The 24,856-nt window shown below is 54.5% G+C and overlaps 6 protein-coding genes across 6 annotated transcripts; 3 read left to right on the forward strand and 3 right to left on the reverse strand.

The window, feature by feature from the left end:
- Positions 1-372: 372 nt before the first annotated feature.
- On the forward strand, positions 373-1,350 carry A1O7_04007 (uncharacterized protein; the record flags this gene model as incomplete). The annotated part of the gene is made up of 4 exons (XM_007758023.1): positions 373-418; positions 474-522; positions 579-1,036; positions 1,091-1,350. 4 exons carry the CDS (start codon positions 373-375, stop codon positions 1,348-1,350), a joined length of 813 nt encoding a protein of 270 aa, XP_007756213.1.
- Positions 1,351-3,765: 2,415 nt separating this feature from the next.
- A1O7_04008 (uncharacterized protein) lies at positions 3,766-5,973 on the reverse strand (the record flags this gene model as incomplete). The annotated part of the gene is made up of 3 exons (XM_007758024.1): positions 3,766-5,717; positions 5,770-5,816; positions 5,885-5,973. The coding sequence occupies 3 exons, from the start codon at positions 5,971-5,973 to the stop codon at positions 3,766-3,768; spliced, it is 2,088 nt and encodes a 695-aa protein (XP_007756214.1).
- Positions 5,974-7,108: 1,135 nt separating this feature from the next.
- Positions 7,109-12,619, reverse strand: A1O7_04009 (uncharacterized protein; the record flags this gene model as incomplete). The annotated part of the gene is made up of 1 exon (XM_007758025.1): positions 7,109-12,619. One exon carries the CDS (start codon positions 12,617-12,619, stop codon positions 7,109-7,111), a length of 5,511 nt encoding a protein of 1,836 aa, XP_007756215.1.
- A 672-nt stretch (positions 12,620-13,291) lies between these two features.
- Positions 13,292-14,986, reverse strand: A1O7_04010 (uncharacterized protein; the record flags this gene model as incomplete). Its single annotated transcript, XM_007758026.1, has 2 exons — positions 13,292-14,793; positions 14,848-14,986. 2 exons carry the CDS (start codon positions 14,984-14,986, stop codon positions 13,292-13,294), a joined length of 1,641 nt encoding a protein of 546 aa, XP_007756216.1.
- Positions 14,987-16,857: 1,871 nt separating this feature from the next.
- A1O7_04011 (uncharacterized protein) lies at positions 16,858-18,515 on the forward strand (the record flags this gene model as incomplete). The annotated part of the gene is made up of 3 exons (XM_007758027.1): positions 16,858-18,088; positions 18,151-18,233; positions 18,294-18,515. The coding sequence occupies 3 exons, from the start codon at positions 16,858-16,860 to the stop codon at positions 18,513-18,515; spliced, it is 1,536 nt and encodes a 511-aa protein (XP_007756217.1).
- A 2,627-nt stretch (positions 18,516-21,142) lies between these two features.
- Positions 21,143-22,758, forward strand: A1O7_04012 (uncharacterized protein; the record flags this gene model as incomplete). The annotated part of the gene is made up of 2 exons (XM_007758028.1): positions 21,143-21,189; positions 21,255-22,758. The coding sequence occupies 2 exons, from the start codon at positions 21,143-21,145 to the stop codon at positions 22,756-22,758; spliced, it is 1,551 nt and encodes a 516-aa protein (XP_007756218.1).
- Between the last annotated feature and the right edge of the window lie 2,098 nt (positions 22,759-24,856).

A 24,856-nucleotide genomic window follows, 5' to 3' on the forward strand; every position in this document is an offset into this window, starting at 1 on the left:
CAAGTCGAATAACATCGCACTTGACTCCCGACGTGCGAGTCTCGACCCTGAGGTTCCGTGCCTTGTCGCCTAACGCTCATCGATCCGACGAACTCTCACCTGATCAACATCGAAACCCCTTTACGAGACAAGGCAAAAAGACGTCGGCGCAGATTACAATCCGACCCGCGAAAACGAGACGTCAGATCTCACGTCCGTGCGCCGTTCCAGTGCCCTGGATCCTCCCTCCGTCATATATTACGAGATTGACCGCACCTCCGAAACACTGTCCTCGCGACAGGTCGCAACTTCTCAACAGTTGTGGAAGCTACAGCTTTGAGGCAATCGTCGACGACCCAGAATAATTCGTGATCGGCTACTCGAGCGTGTGCCATGGCAGACAAGATCTCCATCACCATATGCGGCGACGGTGGTTGTGGTGCGTTTGAGTCGCTCGTTGAGAGTCATGCACCGCCCTAACCTTGTACCTGCAGGCAAGTCGTCCATCACACTACGCCTAGTGAGGTCACAGTGGACTTCAGAGTACGTTACCGCCCCTGTATATCGGTAGACTACGTATACTGACGGGCGCGCAACAGATATGACCCTACGATCGAGGACTCATACTCGGTCACACGAACAGTCGACGGCTTAAACTACTACCTGTCCCTCACCGACACAGCCGGACAAGAAGAATACCGCAGTTTATGGGCTGCCTCGAATCTCCAATCGGATGCCTTTCTGCTAGTTTACGACATCACCAATCTCGCTTCCCTCGAAGGCCTCTCATGGTTCCTTGATATGATCGATATTGAGGCCGAGAATAGACTGGAGGAGAACCAAAGACTGCTCCGGGAAAAGGGCTCCAAAGCTCGAGGCAGAAGAGAAGAAGGCTGGAAATTTCCTCCGATCAAGATCATTGCCGGCAACAAATGCGACCTGAAAGATGCAAGGATCGTCAGCAGCAAAGTCGGCTGGGAATGGGCCAAGAGTAAAAACTGCGGCTTCATGGAGACCAGCGCTCGGGAAATGGTCAACATTGAGGAAACCTTTGCTCGTAAGAGGCGCTTGCTATCGCATGTCCATGACCACGACTAACACTTTTTCACAGTAATTGTCCGCAGAGTCGTAGAGGCACGAAGGCAACACGGTGCAGGTGGTGGCTCACTACCTCACCAAGCGCCCTATGGCTCAAAAGGCCACACACCAAATGTCAGCGGTGCCGGCGCCGCGGCTTATCAGATGCCTTCGTCAATGCAAGCAAGTCGTCCACAGACTAGTCCCAACACTTTACCCGCCACAGAGAAGTCGGGTTTCGACGATGACAACAATCATGGGCCCTGGTGGAAGAAAATCTTCTGCTGCCGCTGAGTATCCAATCCACGGAGACACCTTTTATAACATTTGTACAACATTGGCGGCCGTCTTGCTGTTCGTCCCCACGACGACACTCCAAGTTGTATCTTTATTCAAGCACAGGATGACAGTGCCCTCACCCCCGAGACAGCAGGCTGGACCACGACAAGATCGGGTCGAGAAGCTATGGCCGTTGTCCCAGCGCCAGGGCCCTTTCTGTCATTGTGAAGTCCGGAAGACCACCGGCATTATTGTCACCGTCTCCATCCAATCGCGCCGTGCGTAGATGGTCTGGAGATGCCGAATTTTCGTCTGAATGAATCCATCAACCGGAACCCTCGTGGCATTGGGGCCGGTCCAGATGTCAGCAGATACCCGATTAAGCGAGCAGATCAACTCGCTCTATTGACAGATTTAGCGAGTTTAGCGTACATTATCGTGTCCAAAACAATGTATAACTCCAAGAGGAAGAGGACAGAGCCGCGAGGCCGAACAGCGGACGTTGAAGAGAAGATGTCCAGCAATGTACACCCCATCATGTTTCACTATGTAATGTACCTGTCCGGGCGAGTGTCTCGATTCTGGGATGGATGCCTGGAAGAAAGGCTGGGATGATTATGTACAGATTAGTGTGTGGAATACTCCGTAATGTATTATTGAATCGACGACATGGGCAAGTTCTCTACGTCAATCCGCTAGTGTACACATGACCATGTCCCGGTGATGTTGGCGAATCTTCAGTAAGATCGGACGAGGAAATTCAAAGTCCAAGGTTCAGTTGCAGAGTCAGCATCCGAGCCCTCTGAAACGTGTATACGGAGTTAGTATGATGGGTTTCCGCCTCATACACGCCTTCCTACGCTGTGTTACAGTACCTCCTTGGCGATAATAATCTGTATCCGGGCGTCCCATCTCTTTTGTGTTCTCGCATGGGTTGCTGGGTGAAATGGATGGAGGAACGGATGGATAGAAGTATCCTCTGTCTGCTCTCCCTCCCTTCCTTCCTTCCTTACCTTCTTCGTGTGTCCGGACACTGTAAGTCGCCAGAGCCTCTTTTGGAGCATGAACTCACTTCCCCCCCTTGCGCTCCAGAACTCGGCTTGCAAAATCCTAGTCAGAGATTGGGCGAATGGGTGACGGACCTGCAAACAATGCAAGGAGAAGGAGGACTACAACGGCCGGACGGACGCATGAACAGACGCGCAAAGCCTCGCTCGCGCATAGCCTTCAAGCGACATCTGCGCGAGCCGTGTCTGGATTGCGATGAATCGCGCTGTTCTGACTTGTCCTGAGGTGTTCTGCTCTGATCCTTTTTGTACCTACCCCTACTCTACCCTGTAGCTTGTCATGCCTGTTCCGATCGGTCCCAATCAGTCTGGCTGAGTTCAGTCCAGTCCAGTCCGTGCCTCCGGATCCACTGGTCCATCCTGAGATACTTGGTCTAGCGGTTGCGTTGATGACTCCCGCCCGCGACATGCCGAACAAGGCGGACCGGGACTGTATGTTGTCCGGAGAAGAGTGGCGGCTCAGAGGCTCTTCTCCATGGTAGATTCCGCAACTTTGTTCACGGGTGATTGCGTTGAGCTTTGTTGCGCGGCACTGTCTTGATGAAAGAACCGGGCAAACCCCGTCGCAAGGACCGTCGAACACAACCTTAATCTTGCTGCCTCCCCTCATGAGCTTGTCGGAGCACCAACTTCGAGATTCCTAGAGTAACGGGACTCGGTCGTTCAGCGTCGGCCATCACAGGGGGCTAAGCGGTCAAGTATTCGGCACGGAATCACAAAAGCTGCAGCCTTTGCGTGTTTTGCCTGCTTGCCTGCGTGAGTCCCCGCATCATTCGAGCGAATACAATAATTAACTCGTGTCGTACCGTATGCCTCAGATGCGACTCCTAGGTCGCTTGCTAACAGGCTTGGTTGCTTGTAGACTGGACCTCTCCTCATGCTACACATACATACATACCCTGCTCATCTCTCCTTGCGCACACCTTATATTTCCTCCCGCGCCGATAAACTCCTCCTGGTCTGTGCATCTGTGTGTACCAGGGCCCGTGCTTCTTCTTCGAATCCTGGGATTGCCGTGGTGTCGGTGTGCTGCCCGTTCTCGCCCCCTCCCACGCCTTGTCCCATCCTGGGTACGGTATCGTGCGTTCGACTCCCACTATCGGTCGCTAGAGTGCGCAGCTTCTAGAACGAACATTAGTTGCATTGCATCTTGGTGGGTTGTCGTGTCTCGTCTCTCGGTCCTGACGGCGTGATTTACGATTCAAGCTCTGAAGAAGGGGTTCGTTGGTTGTGGTTGTGATCTTGGCGTGCCGTGATCCTGCACGAAATCCGCCGTTTGATGCGCCGGGTCCGCCTCTTGTCCTTGAAATCCCCTGACAGCGCTGAAACGGGGGGCACCACCGCGGGTTGTGTCTGCAGGGGTTCAGAAATGGAGGGGACGGGTGATGACGGGCGTGGGCTTGGGCTTGGACACGCCAGAAAGGGTGGAAAGACACGTTCCTGACTTAATCCCCGTCGTGATATACTGCGGGTATACGTCTGTTGTGTCCTCAGATTGCCTTTCTCGGCCGCACGTCCCCGGGGCTCTGGATGGGCCAGTCTTGCCCGGTGTTCTTCTTGGAGGGACGGGCATCGGGGCCAGGTGGTCTGTAGACAGTGTGTAGTTCGCGTCGGCAATGTGTTGATGCTCGGAGTGGTGATCGTAGGCGTCGCGCCCGGCCGTGGCTGAAATAGAGGTAGAGGTATCCACACTGTATTCTTGCCCGATGTGCCTGCGCACCATAGCACCTTGCCGCAGCACCAGGGTGAACTTCTTGGACTGCATCATCGGGAGGCCGGATTTCTCGCTCAAGCTGAAAATCCGCTGCAGCTGGGCAATATCGACGCCAACGTCCTGCTCGGCAATGTGCATGAGGATATCGCTGGCGTTGCGGCCCTCCGTGACGTTGCCATTTTGACGAACCCCGGCGAGGTTGCTGACGAGAAAGGCCGCGGTGCGGGCATCCCACAGGCCGTCGCGGGCGTGGCGGAGCCGAGGGTGCGAGAACAAGGCCGTGGCCTTTTCGAGAATCTGCTTGTTCGTGGTCTTGAGGCTGAGGAAGTAGATCGCCGCGATCAGGTGCGTCGAAAGCGTGTAGGTTCGGGTCGGGCTTTCTGTACTGGGAGCTGCAGAGTCCGGCGGCCATGTCTGGGAGAGGAGGGCTTCTATGCTCGCTAGGGCGCTCTCGAGGTCGGCTTCCGTGTTGCCGCTCGATAGCACGATCTGTGGGAGAGGCCTCCCGCTGTATCCGGGCAGCAACGCCATGACCTTCTTTGCCATGTCGTATGTATCGGCCGTGACTAGGGGCAGGTTCTCCTTGACCAGGTAGATGAAGGTGTGTAGGTTGACGCGAAGGAGCAAAATGCGTTGCGTACGTTGCTGACGATGGTCCTCTCCATGGCACTCTGTATTCAAGATGGGGCTCCTATGGTATGCGAACGTGTCCAAGACGGCTTCGTACTTCTGGAGCTGCGCCGCGAGCACGAGTCGCTCGACGAAGGATTCGGACGGCAGCTCTTCCACCGCGGCTCCTCGATAATGTACATAGTTGACGAGATGGTGCAGCACCCAATTCTGGATCTTGGTGAGGACGGCTTCAGCGTGCGTCAGGTCGAGAAAAGTGTCGGGAACGATGTCGACGTGGCCTTTTATTTCCGCATCCGTGGCGAGTGTCAACAAGGGAGGCCGCCGGTCGTCGAAGCAACTGGCCTGAAGGTCCAGATGGTGCAGCAGCGTGCTTAGGTGCGGGATCAGGGAATCATCATTCGACACGAACGATGTGTCAAGCTGGCACTTCCTAAGCAAAATCAAGCCCTGGTCTAGGTGCCAGATTGCCCGCTGCGATTCGCCTAGCAGGGACTCAAACGTGTAAAATATCACGCTACAGACGAGAGCCACGTCCGGAGACGCGTCGGGTCGGGAAAGGTAGTATCTCAACTGTCGGTGGCATCTGCTGATCATGGCCATGGCCTTCACGTTCGCAGCCGAGTACGGAGTGGGCGTCTCATACTGATCGGTCCCGGCTCCGGCCAGCTCCCCACACAGGTAGTCCTTGTGCAGCGAACTAAGCGCGACCAATGCATTGCGGATGACTGGTTGATGGTTGGCACGTTGCAGTATTAGTTCTGTCCACAAGGTAGGATCTGTGCAACTGGACAGATTCCAGGCTGCTTGACTGCAGAAGTAGTGGAGCAGCTGCCGGTCCGCCTGACTACCGGGGACCTTGAAGGGGATGCTGTATGCCGTGATCGAGGTTGGCTCCAGGGGCAGCTGCTGCGTGGCCTGTCCACGAGCACCCACTGGGTAACCTTCGCATTTCCTGTTGGCGCGGAGACCTGTGGATTGCGTCAGCCTGTGGTGGTCGAGGAGCTACGGGGCCAAACTGACAGCGTTGACATTCGGGCTTCTGCTCGTCGCACTTCACCCGCCGGGCTCTAATCGTCGGCGGTCAGAGATATAATGGCCAGCTCGCCTAAGAGGATATCCACGTGGAGACACTTACTTGCACGTAATGCAACCGGACCTGACCTTTGGTGTGCTCTTGCGGGCCTTCTTACTAGATGCTATGTTCCTGTCGATTGTCGTCCCCATGATGCCAAGTTGGAGCAAGAACCGTCTGATGGAGAAAGATTATACGACATGCTGGGGCATGGTATTAACTTGGGCTTACTCGGTACTCTCGGGGCCAGGCACATAGATGCCTCGATTGCTAGAAGCCGCGGATGGGAGGCCTGAGGGCAGGAGCGAGCCAACGTCTGCACTGTGGTAACTACAGCCTTGTGACGTGCCCTGCGCGCCCTGCCTGATGCACCAATGAGGCGATGCGATAGCAACTCTAAATATACGAGCAGCGACGCTTTGCCATGTTCAGCGCCGCGCCTCCTCATCCGAGGTTCGAGGCATTTGTAATCTAGGCCGTAAAGACCATAAAGACTTGGAAACTCCGTGGCAGGCCAGAGTCTCAGGCGCATGCTCCTCACCTCGCCGTCCTCCTTGCGTGCTCGTGCCAAGTTGCGCGTCGATGTCTGGAGAAAGCCCATGACGCCCTTCGACGACCGGGAGTGCTGACGAGCTTCGGCCACAAGGCAAAGGAAATCACCAAGCCTCCGTGACGAGTGCGGACGACAAAGAAGAGATCCGAAATAAATTGTCTTTTATCGGAGCATTACGCCCATGCAGAGCGGTAGCAAACAACGCGGTGACACCGGTATTTATACACAAGATGACCCTATGGACACCGGAACAAGTCTGGGCGGCTCCACCACAGTCCTGACAAACTAATACATTGGGGAACGACTGCGGTCTGCAGAAAAGTGCGTGCTGCAATCCTATGCGACGACCATATAACCCTGGAACTCCCCTCGCCGAGCAGCGTCAACACCCAAAAAAACAGCAGGCCCCGTGCTCCCCTTGCGGACCGTGCGTGCTGGATGCGCATCTCGCCCATCTTCAACCGAAATCGTGACCCTGGTTTCGCTATGCAGACATACGGATCGCTGGCATTGTACTCGAGTAAACTTATATACTGCAGCGTTTGTCAGCACGGTTAGAAAAAGCTTCCATCTCGGCACGATGCTCGAGATGTGGCAGAGCACTCACTAGATTTCGATCGGACTGATCTGATCGAATGGGAACAACCAATTACTTCCGGCCTCGACTTTCTCAAGCCTAGTCAAGGGCACGTGTCAGCGTGAATGCTCTCTGTACGTCTTCCGGAGATGATGACTTACCAGTCATAAGGCCACACCACAAGATGTCCCTGAACACAACCCAATAACTCCTCTGCCTCTTCAATGCTCAGAAGATCATCGCTCGCGCTGAAGTCTCCTCTACTCGACCTAGTAGTAGCTCTTCTGCGTCTGCGACGACTCCCGCCTGCATGCGCCGTGGTTTGTGTGGCGTTTGGATTCACGGCTTCCGAGTAGGCTACAAAAGGACCGTTTGCAGTCGGAGGCGTGCCGTTCGTCGTGGACTTTTCCTTTTCCACCGCCGTAGAGCTAGGGCTGCTGTTCGGAGGATCGGTGCTAGCCTCGTCATCCTCTCCCGTGGCGCTGCCTTCGTCGGTGATCGCTTGGCCTTCAGGCACAGTCTGCAATCCCGCCTTCTCTGTAGTCAATGTTTCCTGTCGGTGGAGATTAGGTTTGCCCTCCTTTTCGGCCTGTGCACGGTTGGCCTCTGCCGCCCAAATTCGCAGCTTCTCCTTTTCGGGATCGGTCTTTTCTTCCTTTGCCTTCTCGCTAAGTGCATGCTTCAGCTTTCCCTTGAGCTCGTTCGTGCGCTTCTCAATATCTGACGGTACATGTGCCACGGCCTTGATCTCGGGCACTGGATACCGAGCTCCCACTCCCGGTGGACCGCTCGAAACTTCACCACCCCTAGAAGGATCAGTAACTTTCTGCTCTGTGGGCATGTCGTTCCCTTGCAGTTGGTTGAAGCGCTGCTCATATGCCAGGTATTGGTGGTAGTCCTCCCAATTGCGCACTTGGTTGTCAGGCATGCAACGGAAGACGCTGCGATAGATCTTGGTGTTGTTTTCTGCGACGGTATGCCACGTGTCGAAAAAGAAGGCATCGTGAACCGGATCAGACATGCAGTCGCGGTCGATCAGTGGCCGTCGAAGCTCGTTTATCAGGGGATGGTGAGCGCGGACCGAGTCTTTTGAGGTTGCTTTGGTAAGTACAGGACCTCCGATGTCTGAGTCGTCTGATGCCGGTAGAGGAGGCAGTTGGGATATCATAGGCAAGCCCAACTGCTGCGTGCTCATCCGCTCTAAACTGGGTTTGGGAGGTAATGGGGGATTGGGCATCTCCATCAGAGCCACATACGAGGTCAGGCGAGCGTGTTCACCACGTTTCCTCGGCTCCGTCAGCGTAGCTCTGCCCTCAGAGTCAAGGTCTGACACTAGCACCTCCTTATTGCCCCTAACAATGGTGGTGTCCCTTCCATTTCCGAGGCCAACAGCTGTAATTGCGGCCATTCTGTCGTGTCCGAAGCCCTCCACATCATCTTTGTGGTGGGGATCACCAGTAACTCGCGGATCTTGAGTCACGCCGGCTCGCTTTGATTTGAGATTAGGGTTGCCTTCTTGCTCCCAATCCACATCGTGATTGAAGCTTCTGAACTCTTCGACGCGCTGAAGCACGTCCTCATGCGACTCGGCCCCACGTCCATCTTCCAACGGCCCCAAGACGTCATCAGCTTCCGACGAAGGACTGTGAAAGGTATCGTCTGGAGACGCTGACCTGAGCGACTTGTGCGAAGAATGCGCTTTATGACGATCAGCCTCCATAATTTGTGCCTCTTCCATGATTTTGTCGACGTCGAGGCCAAGGTGCTCACGCATCAAGCGCATGCGCAACGTATGCGGAAAGCGGCCCACTTGATAAGGCTTGCCATTCATCTTTGACCAGACCATGTCCGTGTCTCGCACGACAGCGGCACATTCAGAGTCACGATTGCCAAGCATCGATCGCTCGTTGATGTTTGCAGAACCAATGATTGCCACTCGGTCGTCGACGACCATGCATTTGGCGTGGATGTAGAGCTGTTCGGTCACCAACGTCTTGCGAGGGCCAATTCTGCCCCACTGACGAAGTGCGTAGAACTGGATGTAATCCTCCGGATTGATGCCCACAGCTTTTAGCCGTCCGAAGATGGAAGATTCGCCGCGACAGATACTGCGATACTGATACTGCATGATAAGTCGCACACTCGTTCCGCCTTCCTCTTCCACGGTATTCTGGAACCCGGGGATCAATGGGATGACAACAACTGCCTTCCATGCTTCGTCGTTCTTACTGGCGCGCGTGATACGTTCGACCAGGGCGTCGCCGATCTTGTTGTGTACCACGGTGCTCTCCGTCTCACAGCTGGATATGAAGAACTGGTTCTCAATGTAGACAAAATGCTCAGATTCTTCGATCAATTTGATGTAGGCATTCATGATGCTGTGTTCCGTCTTGTCTGGTGTGCCCATCGACCAAGGTCCGGCAGAGCGACAGATCTGCACCTCACAGGTCCCGTCCAGACCGAGGGCTTCCAAATCAGCCGGGTTAAAGTCGGGTGGAGGCAGCAAGAAGGGGGTTGGTCGCGTAGGCTTTCGTTGGCGCAGAATGTAGTTCCAGCGCTGGACGAAGTGCCTGGTCAGGTCGCGGGCCGGTTGCCCCACGACTTGCATGGAAATATCGTGCCAGGGCATTCTGGCTACCCTCTGACGGTCGTACATTTCTTCATATGGTTTGTTAAGCGCATAGAAGTCTTGTATACGCGGATTAGAGTAGTCTTTGCCCGGCCACAGCTGACAGTGATCTGCATCTCTGGGTTCCTCACTTGGTTCAAAGCCAGTCGGCTTGTCGTCGATGAGTGTATGCTGTGGAGTGTCCCATCTACCGAAGCATAGATCAATGCCGCCCACAAAAGCAACGGTGTGATCGACAATGCATAATTTTTCATGGTGGGCCCAGAAGAACGTGTTCTGCCGGAATTGATTAGGTGACCGTTGCACGAATACGTTGGGATGGAGGTCGAGGAGGGAGAATTTGGTATATTGAGAGTCGATCGGGATAGCCGCATCGATATTGCGGTAGACGATAACGAAGATCTTCACACCTTCCTCGGCCTTTCTCTTGAGTAATCGATCCAGTCGCCATTTCTGACTGATGGCGGGAGGGCGTCTCATGTACAGTTCGGGACTCAACCACCAGTCGTGAATGTAAATGACATCCTTAGCTTGATTCAGTGCGCGAGAAACCACCCACATGTGGTCTCTACCATCGACAAGCCATTGAGCAAAACAGTTCGGCCTTACTGGAGCGAAACTGTCGAATCTGTTGACCTTGGCCCAGGGCGAAGCGGCGACCTGCTCTCGGATCGAGTCCTCAAACTGCTGTAGCTGACGCTCGTTGTCAGAGAGGAGCTTCAGCTTCCTCTCAGAATTGATGAGCTTCAGCCGATGGTGTTGGGGATGCTTCGCAGATTCTTTTGCAAGGTTTGCCAGCTCCTTTGCACTTCTCTGCTCGGTCGATCGTAACCTTCGCGGCTGTATCTGGAAGTCTGAGTCGAATAGAAAGACGTCGTAGATATGCATCTGTTCAGCCGAGTCGACGCACACCACATAACTGTGCCTGACTAAGAACCACTTTGGCGAATGCCGTTTCTTGAACTCGCCGGCATTCAGAGCTCTAAAATCCAGGCCCTTGGCGGACCGGATGGTCAGGGACCCTTCTTTGCCATGCTCACTCCCTTCCGCGGCAAGACGCATACCGAGGGCCGAGATTTCTAGGAATCTGCACAGGCGGTTGCTTTCAGGACGGAAGAGCAGAAACTGTATCATCTCCCTCAGGTATCTTTCGAGGCCTCTACGCTGTCGTTCAGCGAAGGCTTCTCGGCGTGTACCGGCAGGAGTAGTAGGATCTGGAAGCCCTGCTATACTTGACTTCCTCCTGTTCGGGGTAATTGCTGGTCGAGTCTGACTTTGTGGAGTTGGCCTTTCGGTGTCCGTGGCGGTGCCTGGCTCGGTCTCATCACCTGCGTCAAGCTCATCATTCACCTCAGGTTCATCAGCGAAGAGCCGGAGAGACTTCAGATATGGGAAAACGGCCCAAGGGAAATGCGGGAGCTTCTTGCGCCCATCACTCCTCAACCTGAGTCTACCAGCGTTATATGCGCCTTTGTACTTAATATGCAGCCTGTAGAAGTCGCCCAGAGACCGCTTGATGACCCACTTCATTCGATTGGCGCCGTTGCCATACTCGCATTCAATCTTGAAGATCAGATGTCGTAGAACTCTGTCCTCGTCAGACTCCTTAAGTGCTTTGTCCTCTCTGATTTTGTTGTGGTCGACTTCACTATCCACAACCTGGACCTTGAGCTGTTCCAACAGTACGGGGACCCTCCTCTGATTGCGTTCATCTCGCTGAAACATACTTGCGAGCATGAGAGCTGCAGGGACACCAGCAGCTAACTCTGCCAACAGGGCAGCCGATCTCACATTCTCGGGGGTAGGCCCCTTCTTCTTCCTCTGGCCAATGGTCCTGATACTATTCTTGAATTGGCTCCATTTCGCAGCACCCAGGGTCGAACTGCGTTCGGCCAGCAGCTTTCGGCGAGATGGCGTCTTCGGGGTCTGCTCTGCACTAGTAGCGCCTTCGCGAGACGAGCCGATGTTGGCAAAGCTCAGCAGTGTCAGAGGTCTTCGTTGACTACCTTCGGGGGTGGTATCGCCAGTCCTCCGTTGAGCGCCGCCATAACTCAGTCCTCGAAGCGGATGACGTGGTTTCCAACTAGTGTCCCTGGACAGTTGCTTGCGCCCCTCGTCCTCAGACACTCCCTGAGGAGAACTAACCATGTCAGTGTCGGTAGCTCTTCTGGTCAGCACACGAGGTCTTTCAGAATCAGCGTTTATGGGGGCACTCGCGAAGCCAGTCCGTATGGGGCTGTGAGGCGACGATGGCGCCGTCTCAATATCATCGAAGCGCTGTAGTTTCCGGCGTCTTTTCCGAGCCGTAGGCCGAGAAGTGTAGTTCTCGGCCGCACTACTCTCGTCGGCGTCAGCATCTGCTTCGGCACCACTGTCCTCCTCTAGTGCGGCAGTGAGTCCAGTCTCATTGCGGCTAGGTACCACAAATTGGTTGTCAGGGTCCTTCCCGTCGCTAGAGCGCGCGGTTGTCGAAAGCCCACTCGGGGATCGTGTATGGCTGAAGGAATAGCCTTGAGGTATAGCCAACGCCCGGAGCCTGGCATACAGCGAGTGTGGTTTCTCTTGCTCGGAGCCATCATTTGGTGTTGCCTGGGAATTGTTCGGAGATCCAATTTCTTCAGTATCACGGGAGAATTGTACACTCTTTCTGCCCACTGTGGGCGTCCCATTGCCATGCAGTGCGCTGTTCGAATCCCCAAGTTCTTTACCACCGAGCGTGGGTTCGTTCGTCGCACTCCGGACGAGGTTCGATCCGGAAACGTTAGGCTTTCTCAGCGCGCTGTTTGTCCTCGACGATGTAGAGAAAGGGGTCAGTCTGTCTGGCGAGACATCTCGAGGGGACGCGGTTGGTGGAGTTGGTCCAGAGGCAGATGTGTAGGAAGACCTTTCGTTCGTGGTTACGGCAGGCCCGGGCTCTCCGTTGACCGTGCCAATGCGGTAGGATGGATTTGCTTTCATCGACACGCCGTTCCTCTTGTCGTTTTCTTTCTTGTCCGGCAGTCCTGCCACAGCCTGGATCCTCTGTGTCGTCTCTGCCATGCCCTTCAGAGGATCGCGGAAGCGCGACCAGGGTCAGACCTAGGACTCGTAATTCCTCTGCCTTTGCCGGCCAGCGGCTGCTGTCAGACCCAGATCAGCATCTTGGTGTTCGTGTACCGCATCGACCTGGGCTCAGTGACCAGAAGAGGTAAATGCCAAGTAAGCAGTCGTGCCGGTATCTCGGGCTCGTATTGGATAGGCTTGCAAAGAGGCCGGTGGGTAGTTAACGTGGGGAGAGCAGACGCGTTGGACCTGGCCTAATTCTTGTAAAATTCACACACGTAGTATCACAGGCATACGTGGTCATGTATCATCGTCATAGAGAGCTACAGAGTACACCCAGTGACCAAGTGACAAGTGACAAGCGACGACCTTCTAAGCAGCGCAGCCCGCCAATGCTAACTATGAGTGGAGAAACGTCAACAGGGCAGCTGGGCGGCGTTGGCGAGCGTTGGCAGGTTTGGTTGCCGCCAAGCCGGGCCTCCCTTTTCATCGATCCCCACATCCACCCAAAGTAAATTGCATGTGAACCGTGGCCAGGCGATGGAGCATAAGGCTGCAATCTGCATGAAGCCTCTAGTCGATGTTCAGGCGATACGTAATTACTGTAGGACAGCCCTGTCTGGTTGCATTGAGTCGATCCAGGTCCCCGCGTAGCACCGTATCTAATGTTCACATGTCCCCCGCATAGTGCTGCCACCAGACTCCCATGCAAGCAGCAACGACCAGATCGCACATCTTCAAGCCCTCGTCATGTATAATTAGCTTCCCCAGCTTAGCGCTCTGGCCCGTGAAGCCTCCTCCAGCCTTCTCCCGGCCCAGACCAAGGCTCATACGACTCTCATTCCCCGACCGCCCAGGCTGAGGAGATTCTTCCTTGGGAGATTGCCAGTCATCCTTGGTGTCGCTGATAGACAGCTGTTTCCGGGCCTTGTGTGTCAAGGCTTGGAAGCTTCTTCTCCATTGCTCCCTGTTCGAGGAACTTTCTGGACGGGCAACGGGCACGTTGGATGACAGCTCGGACAATTCGGTGCCTGGTCTCTTGTGTGGTTCTCTCAGTCGATTCGTAGCCCACGGCAGATTGAAACGTAGTTCGGCTACATCGGCGATAACTGCTGCCATTGATGCATTGGGCCCCAGTAACGTCTGTCGACAGCGTAGGCTCCTCCCATCTAGTCCATTGCTAAAAGCGCATATTCCCTGCCAAGGTGATATGAATGCGTAGGCCCGACGTGCTTTCCTGTTGTTCGAGAAAGGTGAGGACGAGAAGGACTCGTCGGAGTTGCTCCTCCTTCTTGTCACTGAAGGCCCATCCTGATTAGATGTCGACAAGTAGCCGACCTTCCTTCGAAAACCGCTCCCACTTGCCGCATCTAGCCTGGTGAACTGGGTATATCCTGGAGAACTAAGTTCTATTTCGACTTCATGCAGAGGCCCTCCTGCACTGTGCGGGGTTATACTTCCGACGTTCCACTGGCTTCCAGTAGCGGGATCTCTTCTGATCAGGGTCACTCGGGGGGAGTCAGGCTGTGGACGAGATATAGCTTCCTCTCTGAGATCAGAGAGTGAAGGCGGCGAGGCCAGAGGAACGGGCGAACACTCGGGCAAGTCCTGTCGGTTTTCGGCGGTTTCTGGCACGCCAGCATGAGTTGAGCACGGTGGCTGCACGGGCTTCCTAGCCAACCTAATCTGTCCATGTCCTTGGTCAATGGGGCTGGGCCAAGCACTACCCTCGTCATTGATGGTTTGCAGGGGAGGCTCGAGAGTTGGTCGTGCGGGCAGCGGTCGAGCGCCCACAGGCTTGCGCGAAGTCGCAGGAAACGGGTTTTGGTCACCAATGTCAAGCCTTAGATTGGCCCCACGCGCTGCATATCGCTGCGCTTGATTTGCTGTTCCGGAGCCTGGGAGGGGTGGCTGGTAGTGCGGGTAACTCTTTGGCGGAGTCGGAGGCCTCTGAGAAGCAGGATAGTTCGCAAAGGGTGTGGAAGGAAGAGGTTTCCTCTGAATCGGCGTGATCCCATTGCTGGATCTTTCTGCCGCTCTCGCGGCTTCCAGCGATTCTCTCAGCGCATCATCTTGTGGTCTTTCGACGTGAAGGAAGTATAGACTCGAATGGACCGCGTCGATACTTATGGAGGCTTTGGTGGGCGGTTTGAGCGTCGTAAGGAAGACATCTGGCAGATCTCAATGTATGTCCTTCTCTTATGCAACTCCGACCGTTCTCTCACCTTTGCTGCCGGGCACCCGGACGATGTACAGCACAAGGGGTTCATGGACTTGGTGTGTTGGATTTCGTGGATAGCGGGGCGGGTTCGCAAGTAGATAACTTAGCGACGATATAGACTGGGCTTCAACAGGCGCGTTCATGTGGGCCAAAGTGATCATGAATATGTCGGTCTTGCGCAGACCTTGCAGGTGGGATTTGGAGGACAGTCCAGCATTATGCGTGGCGCCTGGACAACAGGCGCAGTGCAGTTGAGGCCACTGGCAGCATGGAAGAAAGTGAAACCTTGCAGCCTGAGGTCTGTATCTCTTGTTTGTGGTGACCTAAAATAGCCGTTTCCATGGATTCGGATGACGCCAATTTGGGCGGAACAACATCGGGTTTTGCGGGCCCCCAGCAGACACGGCAGCCACCAGTGCCACCTAACTATTGTACATAGTTTACAGCCAAGGCCCGAGAGGCGTGGAGAGTTGGGTAAGCTCTCAGCCACGAAGCATGGCTTTTCTGATGCCAGACCTGGCAACTGAACACGAGAGCAGTAATGCCACTATTCCCGATCTTGGATATCTCCCATTACCATCAGCTTGCTGGACCTACCTGGTCAGAGTCCATGCAACGTTCCTAACGACTTGATTCCAGAATGCCGCCTTTCCATCAACAAGTGCCCCTACGGCAGCCGCGGGACTCGGGCCTTGACAACCATCTTGCAATCTGTAGGAGTTGCCCTCAGAAAGACTCCCCGTCGGCGTGTAACAGTGGATACGGATTGATCCGGTCCGCTCGGTGTATCCCCTGCTACTCGAGTATTGTTCTGGATAACGACAATCTCTGACAACTTCAGTACCAAATGCTAGCTTGATAGGCGTAAGTTGACTGGTGTCAGGTTCTGCTCTGTCCCATGTAGCCTCCTCTGGACCGAAGAGACGTTGGCCACGAGCAATCTGCATGCCTTAAGGTTGGGGAATTTCCTGACTCAAGACCGATGCACGGAAAGGAGCGACATTTCACGGGGTCCCGAACAGGCTTCGAGAGAACGAGGCTCAGCTTCTGTTTCTCTACAATGCTGTTAGTTTCAGGAGGAATAACTTGTGTATCTTTCGGTGGTAGCAGCTCACTTTCACTTCGCTACACTGGAGCGTCTTCGGGTAGATCCAGCTTCGTCATCTGCAATCAAAAGTTTCATCTCCCCCACCGCTTGTTTGCGCCTTCTGTCACGGTCTCCTTTGTATGGTTCAGGTACTCATGTTGCTACCATGATTTCACTGGCGACTGTGAGATCCGCCTCATTTTACATTATGAGTTCCACCGCAGCATCCTTTGCATATAGTCCAGCACATCATGCAGTATCACTCATCATAACTCTCGAGTGGCATCAAAGTCGATGCTCCAATGTTGATAGTCAGATAACTTCCCTTGACGCTCTCATGGACGTTGGCAGCTTCGGTTCAGTAAAGGCCACTAACCGCACCACCGCCGATCCTCCACTGAACTAAGTGGTTCGGGACCCACCAGCCGATGCAAACAGACCAATCACAACCAGCGGTATCCGGCCGAGCGTATTTTAGCAGCTCTCGGCCGGCGTCATTTGACGGAGGTTCTGTGAATATCCCCACGTTCTCCGTCTGATACCACGATCGAGGATCAACCATGCCTTTGATGGGAAGGACAAACGCAGCGTCATTCCTGCAATATGGCGCTAGGTGGCCATTTGCCGACAGGAGGAGATAAAGGACTTGGTATTTCTCGCCATCACTGTATCAAGGTGAGTTTGAAAATGTTTGAAGTTCCCTTGTTGTTCTGAACCGTGTTCCATGTACACAGTACTTCAACGGCTGCCCTGAGCACGTGTGACATCAACATTGCATCAGACCGGGAGGAATTTCGTGATACTACCCTTTCGAGCATACACGTACACGGCCGCGCACATTTCGCCAAGTGACCTCTAGCCCGGACGAACCGCCTCGCTTACTCAGTTGAAAGGCCGCCATCCGACTACGCAGATCGTGTCGACAAGATGGCCGCCAGCGATGACTCGAGTCCAACGCGCGACAAACACTCCGTGTCTGCCCTCGACCCTGAGAAGCTTCACCATGATGAGGCCCTCAATGAGGGCGATGTTGTGACCGCCTCTCAGAAGGACGTCGAATCACTGCCGGCCATCGACCATGCCGCTGAAAGCCGCCTGGTTCGCAAACTTGACTTCTATATCATCCCTCCAACGATGCTTCTGTACCTCGTCTCGTTTCTAGACAGAGTCAACATTGGCAACGCGAGGCTCTATCGGCTGGAAGAAGACCTCGGACTCCGTGGCTCCCAGTACCAGACAGCTGTCAGCCTGCTGTTCGTCACCTATATCATCTGCGAGACACCGAGTAACTTGGTCATCAAGAGGTTGAGGCCCAGTCGGTGGATTGCTTTCATCACATTTGCCTGGGGCGTCGTGGCCACTTTGACCGGCGTTGTCCAAAGCTATGCAGGCTTGATTGTCTGTCGTCTGCTCATGGGTGCCCTCGAGGCTGGCTTGTTCCCAGGTATGACGGTTTATCTCACCATGTTCTACACCAAGAAGGAGATCGCACTACGCGTCGGCTATCTCTTTGTATCAGCTGCGTTGGCGGGGAGCGTAGGTGGGCTGCTGGCTTACGGTATCGGCTTCATGGACGGCGTCGCAGGTCAAGCAGGCTGGAGATGGATCATGATCATCGAAGGCCTCCCCAGCGTGGTCTTGGGGGTGGTAGTCTATTTTTGGCTCGCAGATGAACCCGAGACAGCGTACTACCTTTCCCAAAAGGAGAGAGATCTCATGGTTGTTCGGAAACGGCGGCAGATTGGACACACAAGCTCCAGCGACTTCCTGCATAAGGAGGATGTGATCAAGGCTCTGAAAGATTGGAAGGTCTGGGCATTTGCCATTGCTCAGTTCGGCGCCGACACAATGCTTTACGGCTACTCCACCTTCCTCCCAACCATCATCAAGGGGCTAGGCCAGTGGTCAACAGCAGAGACGCAGGCGCTCACAGTGCCGTGCTACGCACTGGGAGCCTGCACCTACCTGGTCGTGGCTTCGTTCTCGGACAGATTCCAGCAACGAGCGCTCGCTGTGATGCCTTTTGCCGCGATCAGCATCATCGGATATGCCATTTTGATAGCCGATGTGAGCCCCGGTGTGCATTTCTTTGCCTGTTTCTTGGTCGCGATGGGGTTGTATGTCACTGTGGGCATCCCCCTAGCATGGCTCCCATCTAGTAAGTCGCCCCTATCCCTTTTTTCGCAACTAGGTAGCACAGAGGCTCACTCATTTCTCTAGACAACCCGCGATATGGCAAGAGAACCACTGCCAGCGGTATCCAGCTCACAGTAGGGAATGCGGCGGGAATCATGGCTCCTTTCGTAAGTTTCTTGCAGATATCCCGCTCAGTGGCCCACGCATTTTACTTATCCGGTTACCAGCTGTACAAAACCAACGAGGCGCCACGATTTGTCCGCGGCAACGCTGTATCGTTGTCTATGGTTGCGATGGCTGTCCTCATCTATGCTCTCATGGGTGTCTATTTCTCTACCCGGAACAAGAACCGTCGAGCTGGAAAAGAGGACTCCAAGATTGCTGGGAAGACGGAGGAAGATATCGCCGAAATGGGTGATGAAAACCCGAGATACATGTTCACGTACTGATAGTCCCGAGATCGACACTGGTCCTATGAGTAGCACAGTATGTGGTAGAGTTGGACGGATCTAGCGACCAAACGCAGAATCAAAAGCACTGTCTAGATAACTGACTCCGCGCTGCCTCGACTTAATCAGAGAGAGATTGATCGTATGTGACTCGAAGCTTGCGAGGCTACGATATTGACCGCTCATCGGCCACACTGGATCCCAAGCACCCGCATATTCAAGCAAGAGGTATTGCTTGAGGCTGGAGCACATCGTCGTTGTTGAAGTCCATACTAACCTGAGAGCCCGACATAATCGCTGTCCAATTTCTGAACTCGCCTGACCAGATGACCTGACCATCAATGTCGGCCTGCGGAGTCTGAACAAGATGGCATCGAGCCCGGAAGACCCGCCCGTTCATGCATGCTGCGTGTTTGCCAGTGGCTGCATCTTTTGTCAGATATTACGATCAGTACTGGTATCACCCTTGCCATTATTCAGCCAGCACTCGGAGACAGTAGCCACGTCGCTAGGCAGTGAAGAGCATGCGGTCGTTGGAAGCCCGCTTGTGTAGAGCTCCCGCAGAGAAGCCTACAGTCACAGCTCAGTTCCATGTGGGCCGTTTGGCCTACTGTGTATTGACGTGTCACGAGATCCGTCACCTGTGTTATAGCCACCTGGCAGGATTGGTTCGCGCCCGTTGCCTAAGCACAAAGTTACCCGGTCTAAATGTTGCACACAGGACTTGATTTGTTGGACACAGGCGCCCAAGTTGTGTTGTGCTATGCCTTGGTCTTCCACGGTCTTCCCAGCCCTGCCAGGCTCACAATACTCGTACCACTCATCAGAGGTCTGCCTGATATCTGGCAACAAAGCAGTGAGCCAGCACAGAGGAGGAGCCGCTTCAATATCACCGGCAAATCACAGATGGGCAAAGTATGGGGCGCTCGTGTGGGTAATCTGAATCCTTCGACGAGTAGATGCCGCTGTCGTGTTTGTCCGTCTTTGTTGTGAAGTCGGCAGTGGGCCCACGGCCTGAGGCTCGAACAACACTGCATTCTGAGGCATGTGCCAGACTCGAGCGTATCACAACACTGGGCGAAAAGGATGGAGAACGAAGAAAAGTGAGAAGGGGAAGATTGGTCGGGTAACCACGGACACGCAAGTCTAAAGAACTGGATCTCGATTCGCCGTGATGAAGACTTGAATTGACCCGAAGGCACCAAGACAAGCCGCAAGCCAGCGGATCATTGCTCAAGCAGCGAGTTGAATCACGGCGGTGGCGAGGTCTTCCTTTGTCCTGTTGTGTAAAGGCACCATCCCTGGAGACTACGCATTTGGCCTCCCGTGATTCGTGGTGTCTGCGGTGGATTCGCTCGAGGAGTTGGGGCGGTGGGCAGGCATTGGCTGTGAGACACTTGTTAGGCCGCGCTCGGCTGTTCTATTTGGATAGTAACGTGCCCCTGATTTGACCAACTCGATCCCCGCGAGGATGGTTCGACACGAGGCACAAGCTGCAACAGGCAGGATTGCGGGTACCGTTGTTGTGGAGGGCTGAGAAGCAAGCACACCTGCAGGCAGAAGGGGCCACTGGCTTCGATCTCGTAGGGCAGACACGACGCCGCACTTAAGTTCGCCTCACCGTATGTAGGACGTACTGTGTAGGCAGAGGGCGGCAACCTCCACAGAAAGTCTCTGGAGGGCGAGAACGACGAAGGCGGAGAGATCGAGAGACAATAACAAGGAGGTGACGGCCCAGGTCAATTGTATCATTGATCAACGGACAGGAAACACACTCATCATCAGATCATCATCACCGAGCCCCGTCACTCGGATCTATATTCTCTCAGGCAGGATTCTTACTTCATCAGCCATCATTATTGCTGCTTTCTCCTTCTCACATCTCCAGGACTTCCCGCCAGACTCCCTGCTATACCATTCAGCTGGCCGCATACATCACAGTTTCGGGTCCTGAGCCGCGAAACTCCCGAGGCCCTTGCCACCGCCGTCGCTCCAGGCCGTTGACGGCTTCTAATCTCAGCAACATCCTCGCTTCGACTTTCACCGTCCATCAACAGCCCAGGAGGTGGACGAGTCCTGGGTACAGTGCACAGTGTACAAGTACAGTGCGTGCCCTTCTTTACACCCCTGCTTCTAAGCCCAAACAAGCAGTGGGAGGATCGTTGGGGGTGAGCAGCACGCAGCAGATCAGTCAGCAAAAGGCGCCGCTGCGCCGAGAGACCAGGGCTCTTTGGGCGCTCGGCTGCTTGGCTAAGCCTCCAGCCCTCGCATGCTTTGGTGCAAGGATCTCGCCTAAATTTGCCCTCCTATCACCCGCCTGAAGCTCGCACTGGAGACCTGGCGCCCGCCCCGATCCAGACGCTTCCTTCGCAAGCTTGCCGAATTCAAAACACCAAACAACTTTCTTCTTCACCCCCCGGGCCGTTTCGTCCGCTAAAACCAAAGCGATCCTCGAAACTCGTCCCTCCCCCCCAAGGGCAAAGCGACGCGTCTCGGTTCCCACTTCATCCAAACAACTGCACCTTTCCCCATCAATCTTAACCTACATTCTTCACTTCACTGTCACTGCCTCCCACCGACTCGCAGACTCGACCTGCATTTGCTTTGCTTTCGTACGACGCGACACAATGTCGCCTGTCGTCTATCCTTACCTTGTCACCAACAGCTACAAAGGGTATGTTCAGTCTGGTGGCGTGACACCCTTGCATTGAGGATTGTGCTAACGACGTCGCTTGCCAGGGGCCTCTTCATGCGAACCTACAGCCGCAACGTACGGCGCGCCTGGGATGGCGAAGACTACCGTCCACCAAAACGCCTTCGCCTCAATGATACGTGGAACGCGACGTCGTCCTCAGCTCCCACGATCAATGAAAACACACTGCACCCCCTCGACCTCGAAGACAGTCTTGAACGCGCGATTCGAGAAACGAGTGTCGCCGCTCTATCGTCCTCACCCTCACGCAAAAATAGCACTATCTTCTCGGCCGTGGAGTCACAGGGCGATGAGCTAGGCTCCAGCACCATCACCCCACCATCCTCACCACCCCCCGAGTTGCAGCTCACGCCACCCAACGTCAAGGTGCGAAAGCCTACATTCTCATGCCTCAATAAGGGGATCAAAGACAAGAAGGACGCGAAACCTGCAAAGCGGAAACGCGATGAACAATCAGGAGGCCTCACTGCGCCTGTAAGCACGCGTCTCGATTCAGAACCCCTTTCCGAGATATTCAATTCCAGTCTACGCGCGCAGAACTCGCAGCCCCCGACCAATCCCGATCCGCCGCAGCAAGAGGCGGAAAGAACACCAGTAGCACGGCCAACGATTCAGATCCCAAGACCAGCACCCCCTCCCAAGCCGAAGCTGGTACAGACGGTACTCGATTTGGGTCAACATCTCCTCCCAGCGACATGCCCTCAGTGTCAGATGTCTTATATGCCTTCGGTGCCGGAGGACGCCCAATTACACAATATGTACCACAATCGAGACAGCTCGGGAATCGAACTCGGCAAACCATTCCTTAAGTCGGCAATGCGTTGGTGCTACCAAGTTCCCCAAATTCCTGGCAGTGTTATCGTTGTGGATCGCAAAATGGCTCTCCCCACGCGACGCGTCGTTCAAAAGGTGCTTGGCATTGTCAACAAGGAGCTCGGCAGTGTAGACATCAAAGAGGAGGAATTGTGGAGCCAGCGCGTTCCAGAGGGTGAGAAGGATGAAGAATCGGGCGGCAAAAAATGCGACAGATACAAGGCCTTCCTACACATACTAGCCGAAAAGTGCGTCGGAATCTGTCTTGCCGAGCGCATCACCAAGGCGCACAGAGTTCTCCCCAGTGAGACAGCTACAAGCGAGACTCTACCACTCAACGGCCACTTCGGATGCAAAAGACCAGCATCGCCGGCACCGACAGAGACGCACGAGGAGGACCAGCGCTCCATTTCGCACAAACCCCAGATTCCTACTCCGGTCGCCAGTCCGACTGCTTCTTCACCTCCATCGAGCATCTGCATCTCCGAAGAGACGTACCCTGCAGTGGTAGGAGTGAGTCGGATCTGGACGAGCAAGGCTTTCCGACACAAAGGAATCGCCAATAATCTTCTCGAATGTGTTATGAATCAATTTATTTACGGGTTGGAGCTTGAGCCGCTGCAGGTCGCGTTCAGTCAGCCAACAGAAAGCGGTGCCGCGTTGGCGAGAGCGTGGTTTGGTGAGAGAGATGGCTGGGCTGTTTACAGAGAAAATTGACTTCGAATCTTGTGTTCACTATGATGGGTTGACGGGGGCAGCGTTGCTATTGTGCATGGCCACGGCGCGGTGAAAGCGAGCGTAAACAGATTTGGGTATCAGATCTGCCCTAGATGGGTTGGTATATGAGGATGGTAGAAAATCCAGGATAGGGTGGGTTCCAAGCGTGTATATCAGGGCATCAGAGATGTGCGAGACAGAGACAGACCTTCTTGCTATAGAGCCGTGGTGCGGACGAGAGCAACCTCAGAGATGAGGATGAGATGTGTGCAGTCAAGTTGAATTACGCCATACGTGGCAGAGGATGCTTCTTTCCATTGCCTGCGAGCTACGCATTTTGATGAGATTTCTCGCCTGTCTGTTTGCTCCCACCGAAGCAACGTCAGAAGGATACAGCTTCCACCAGAATCGATCCTAATGGGACGCTCCTGCCCAAGAGACAATTCGGCGCCGCTATCGGCTCGACTCCGCCTAAGACTTTACCGCCATTTCGATCCACCTCACTTCTCGATGAATCAACCATCACTTCTCCCTCTAGGCATGGCACAAACCTCATTGGCCTCGATTTGTCCTCGAAGTTGATCTCGGCCCTTTGGTCAACGTCGAGAGCGACGCCCGATCAATATGAGAGATAGTTTTTGAGCCCGGTGCAGCCACGGCTCTGCACGGATCTTTGGGCGTTGCCGCCCAGTCATGCACGGGGTGGTCATTCCACGTACTCAGCTTCACCGGTTGCATGAATGAGTTGAGACACTACTCTCCAGGCTAAACCCCGCAACCATGACTTCTATGCTTCGCAGCCATGGCTGCTCTCTCTGGGGACCACTGCAGCCGCATCTGAGTGACCCGAGAAGACCTTCACGATGGAAGAGCCGGACGAGATCCGAGTCATACCCAACGACTACCAGCACTATAAGCCCTTGGATAGATCAAAAAGACAAATCCGGCTCTTGCGCATCGAGCCTTCGGAGTCCCCCAAGGATTCTCTGGTCTGTCATCTTTACTGGGCCGATCTGGACAATGCTCCAGCGTACACGGCTTTGTCGTATGTTTTGGGACCTCTCGACGACACCTGGAGATCTCGATTGTGTTCCATGGGGTAACTTGCGCAAGCACGACTTGCGCCACACAGCTGAACGAGAACCGCCGTGGTCGAGGCGAACCGATCGATGTGGACGATGAAATGGAAGCTGAAGTTGTGCACGATTTTTTCAAATTACTCGAAATCTCCATGGCGGCCTACGCAGTCTGCGGATGCACGAAGAGGCGGCCTCTCTCATATGGGCTGAGATGCTGTGCCTGAATCAGTCAGATATGGCAGAACGGTCTCACCAGGCAAGTTGTGACACCTGTGCATCGAATTGACAGCCACTGATACGTCTTCCTGATAGGTTGGGTTCATGAACGAGATTTTTTCAGCCGCGACAAAGGTTGTTGTCTGCTTGGAGGCGACCCGGGGATCCCCTCCAATGTCCTTCCAGAGCATGACCGCTCCTTGGCCGTATTTGCGGATCTGCTCGGAGGAGTTGGATCAAGCTTCCTGTCCAGGTCACATATGAGTGATCTGGAAGCAATAGAGCATGCACTCATATTGCAGGCAACAGGTGATGATTACCTTGAGGGCATCATCGCCCGCGCGAGGGATACCCGGTCACACGATGGGAGATTCGACAAGGTCTTATATCGTCATTCGCTGTGGTCTCGATGTTGATCATATACACGAAAAGCTTCGGCTTCGGAACCATGAAATTCAGTTTGTTGGGCTGCCTGCTGGACCCAACATCATATGTTTGGCAGTTCCACCGGTACTGCATCATCGAAGCCGCGATATCTTCGACAGACGCCGTTTGGTGGAAGCTTTCTCGCATAAGGACAACGTTGACGACTTGAAAGAAACCTCATTTACCGGACAGGTACACCGGCTGTTGTCTGTACCTTGGTTCGAACGTGTCTGGATGGTGCAAGGGGTGGCGGGAAATGAGAATGTATCTGTTCGGCCCGGCAAAAGTAAGTTGGTCTGGGAGATAATCGCCGTCTTATGTCCGAGTTTCGCCATGATCGAACCAATGCTTTGTGCCCTTACTGCGGGAGAGCGTTT

Source organism: Cladophialophora yegresii (genome assembly GCF_000585515.1).
Source record: "Cladophialophora yegresii CBS 114405 chromosome Unknown aczIN-supercont1.3, whole genome shotgun sequence".
In the NCBI taxonomy this organism is placed as follows: domain Eukaryota; kingdom Fungi; phylum Ascomycota; class Eurotiomycetes; order Chaetothyriales; family Herpotrichiellaceae; genus Cladophialophora; species Cladophialophora yegresii.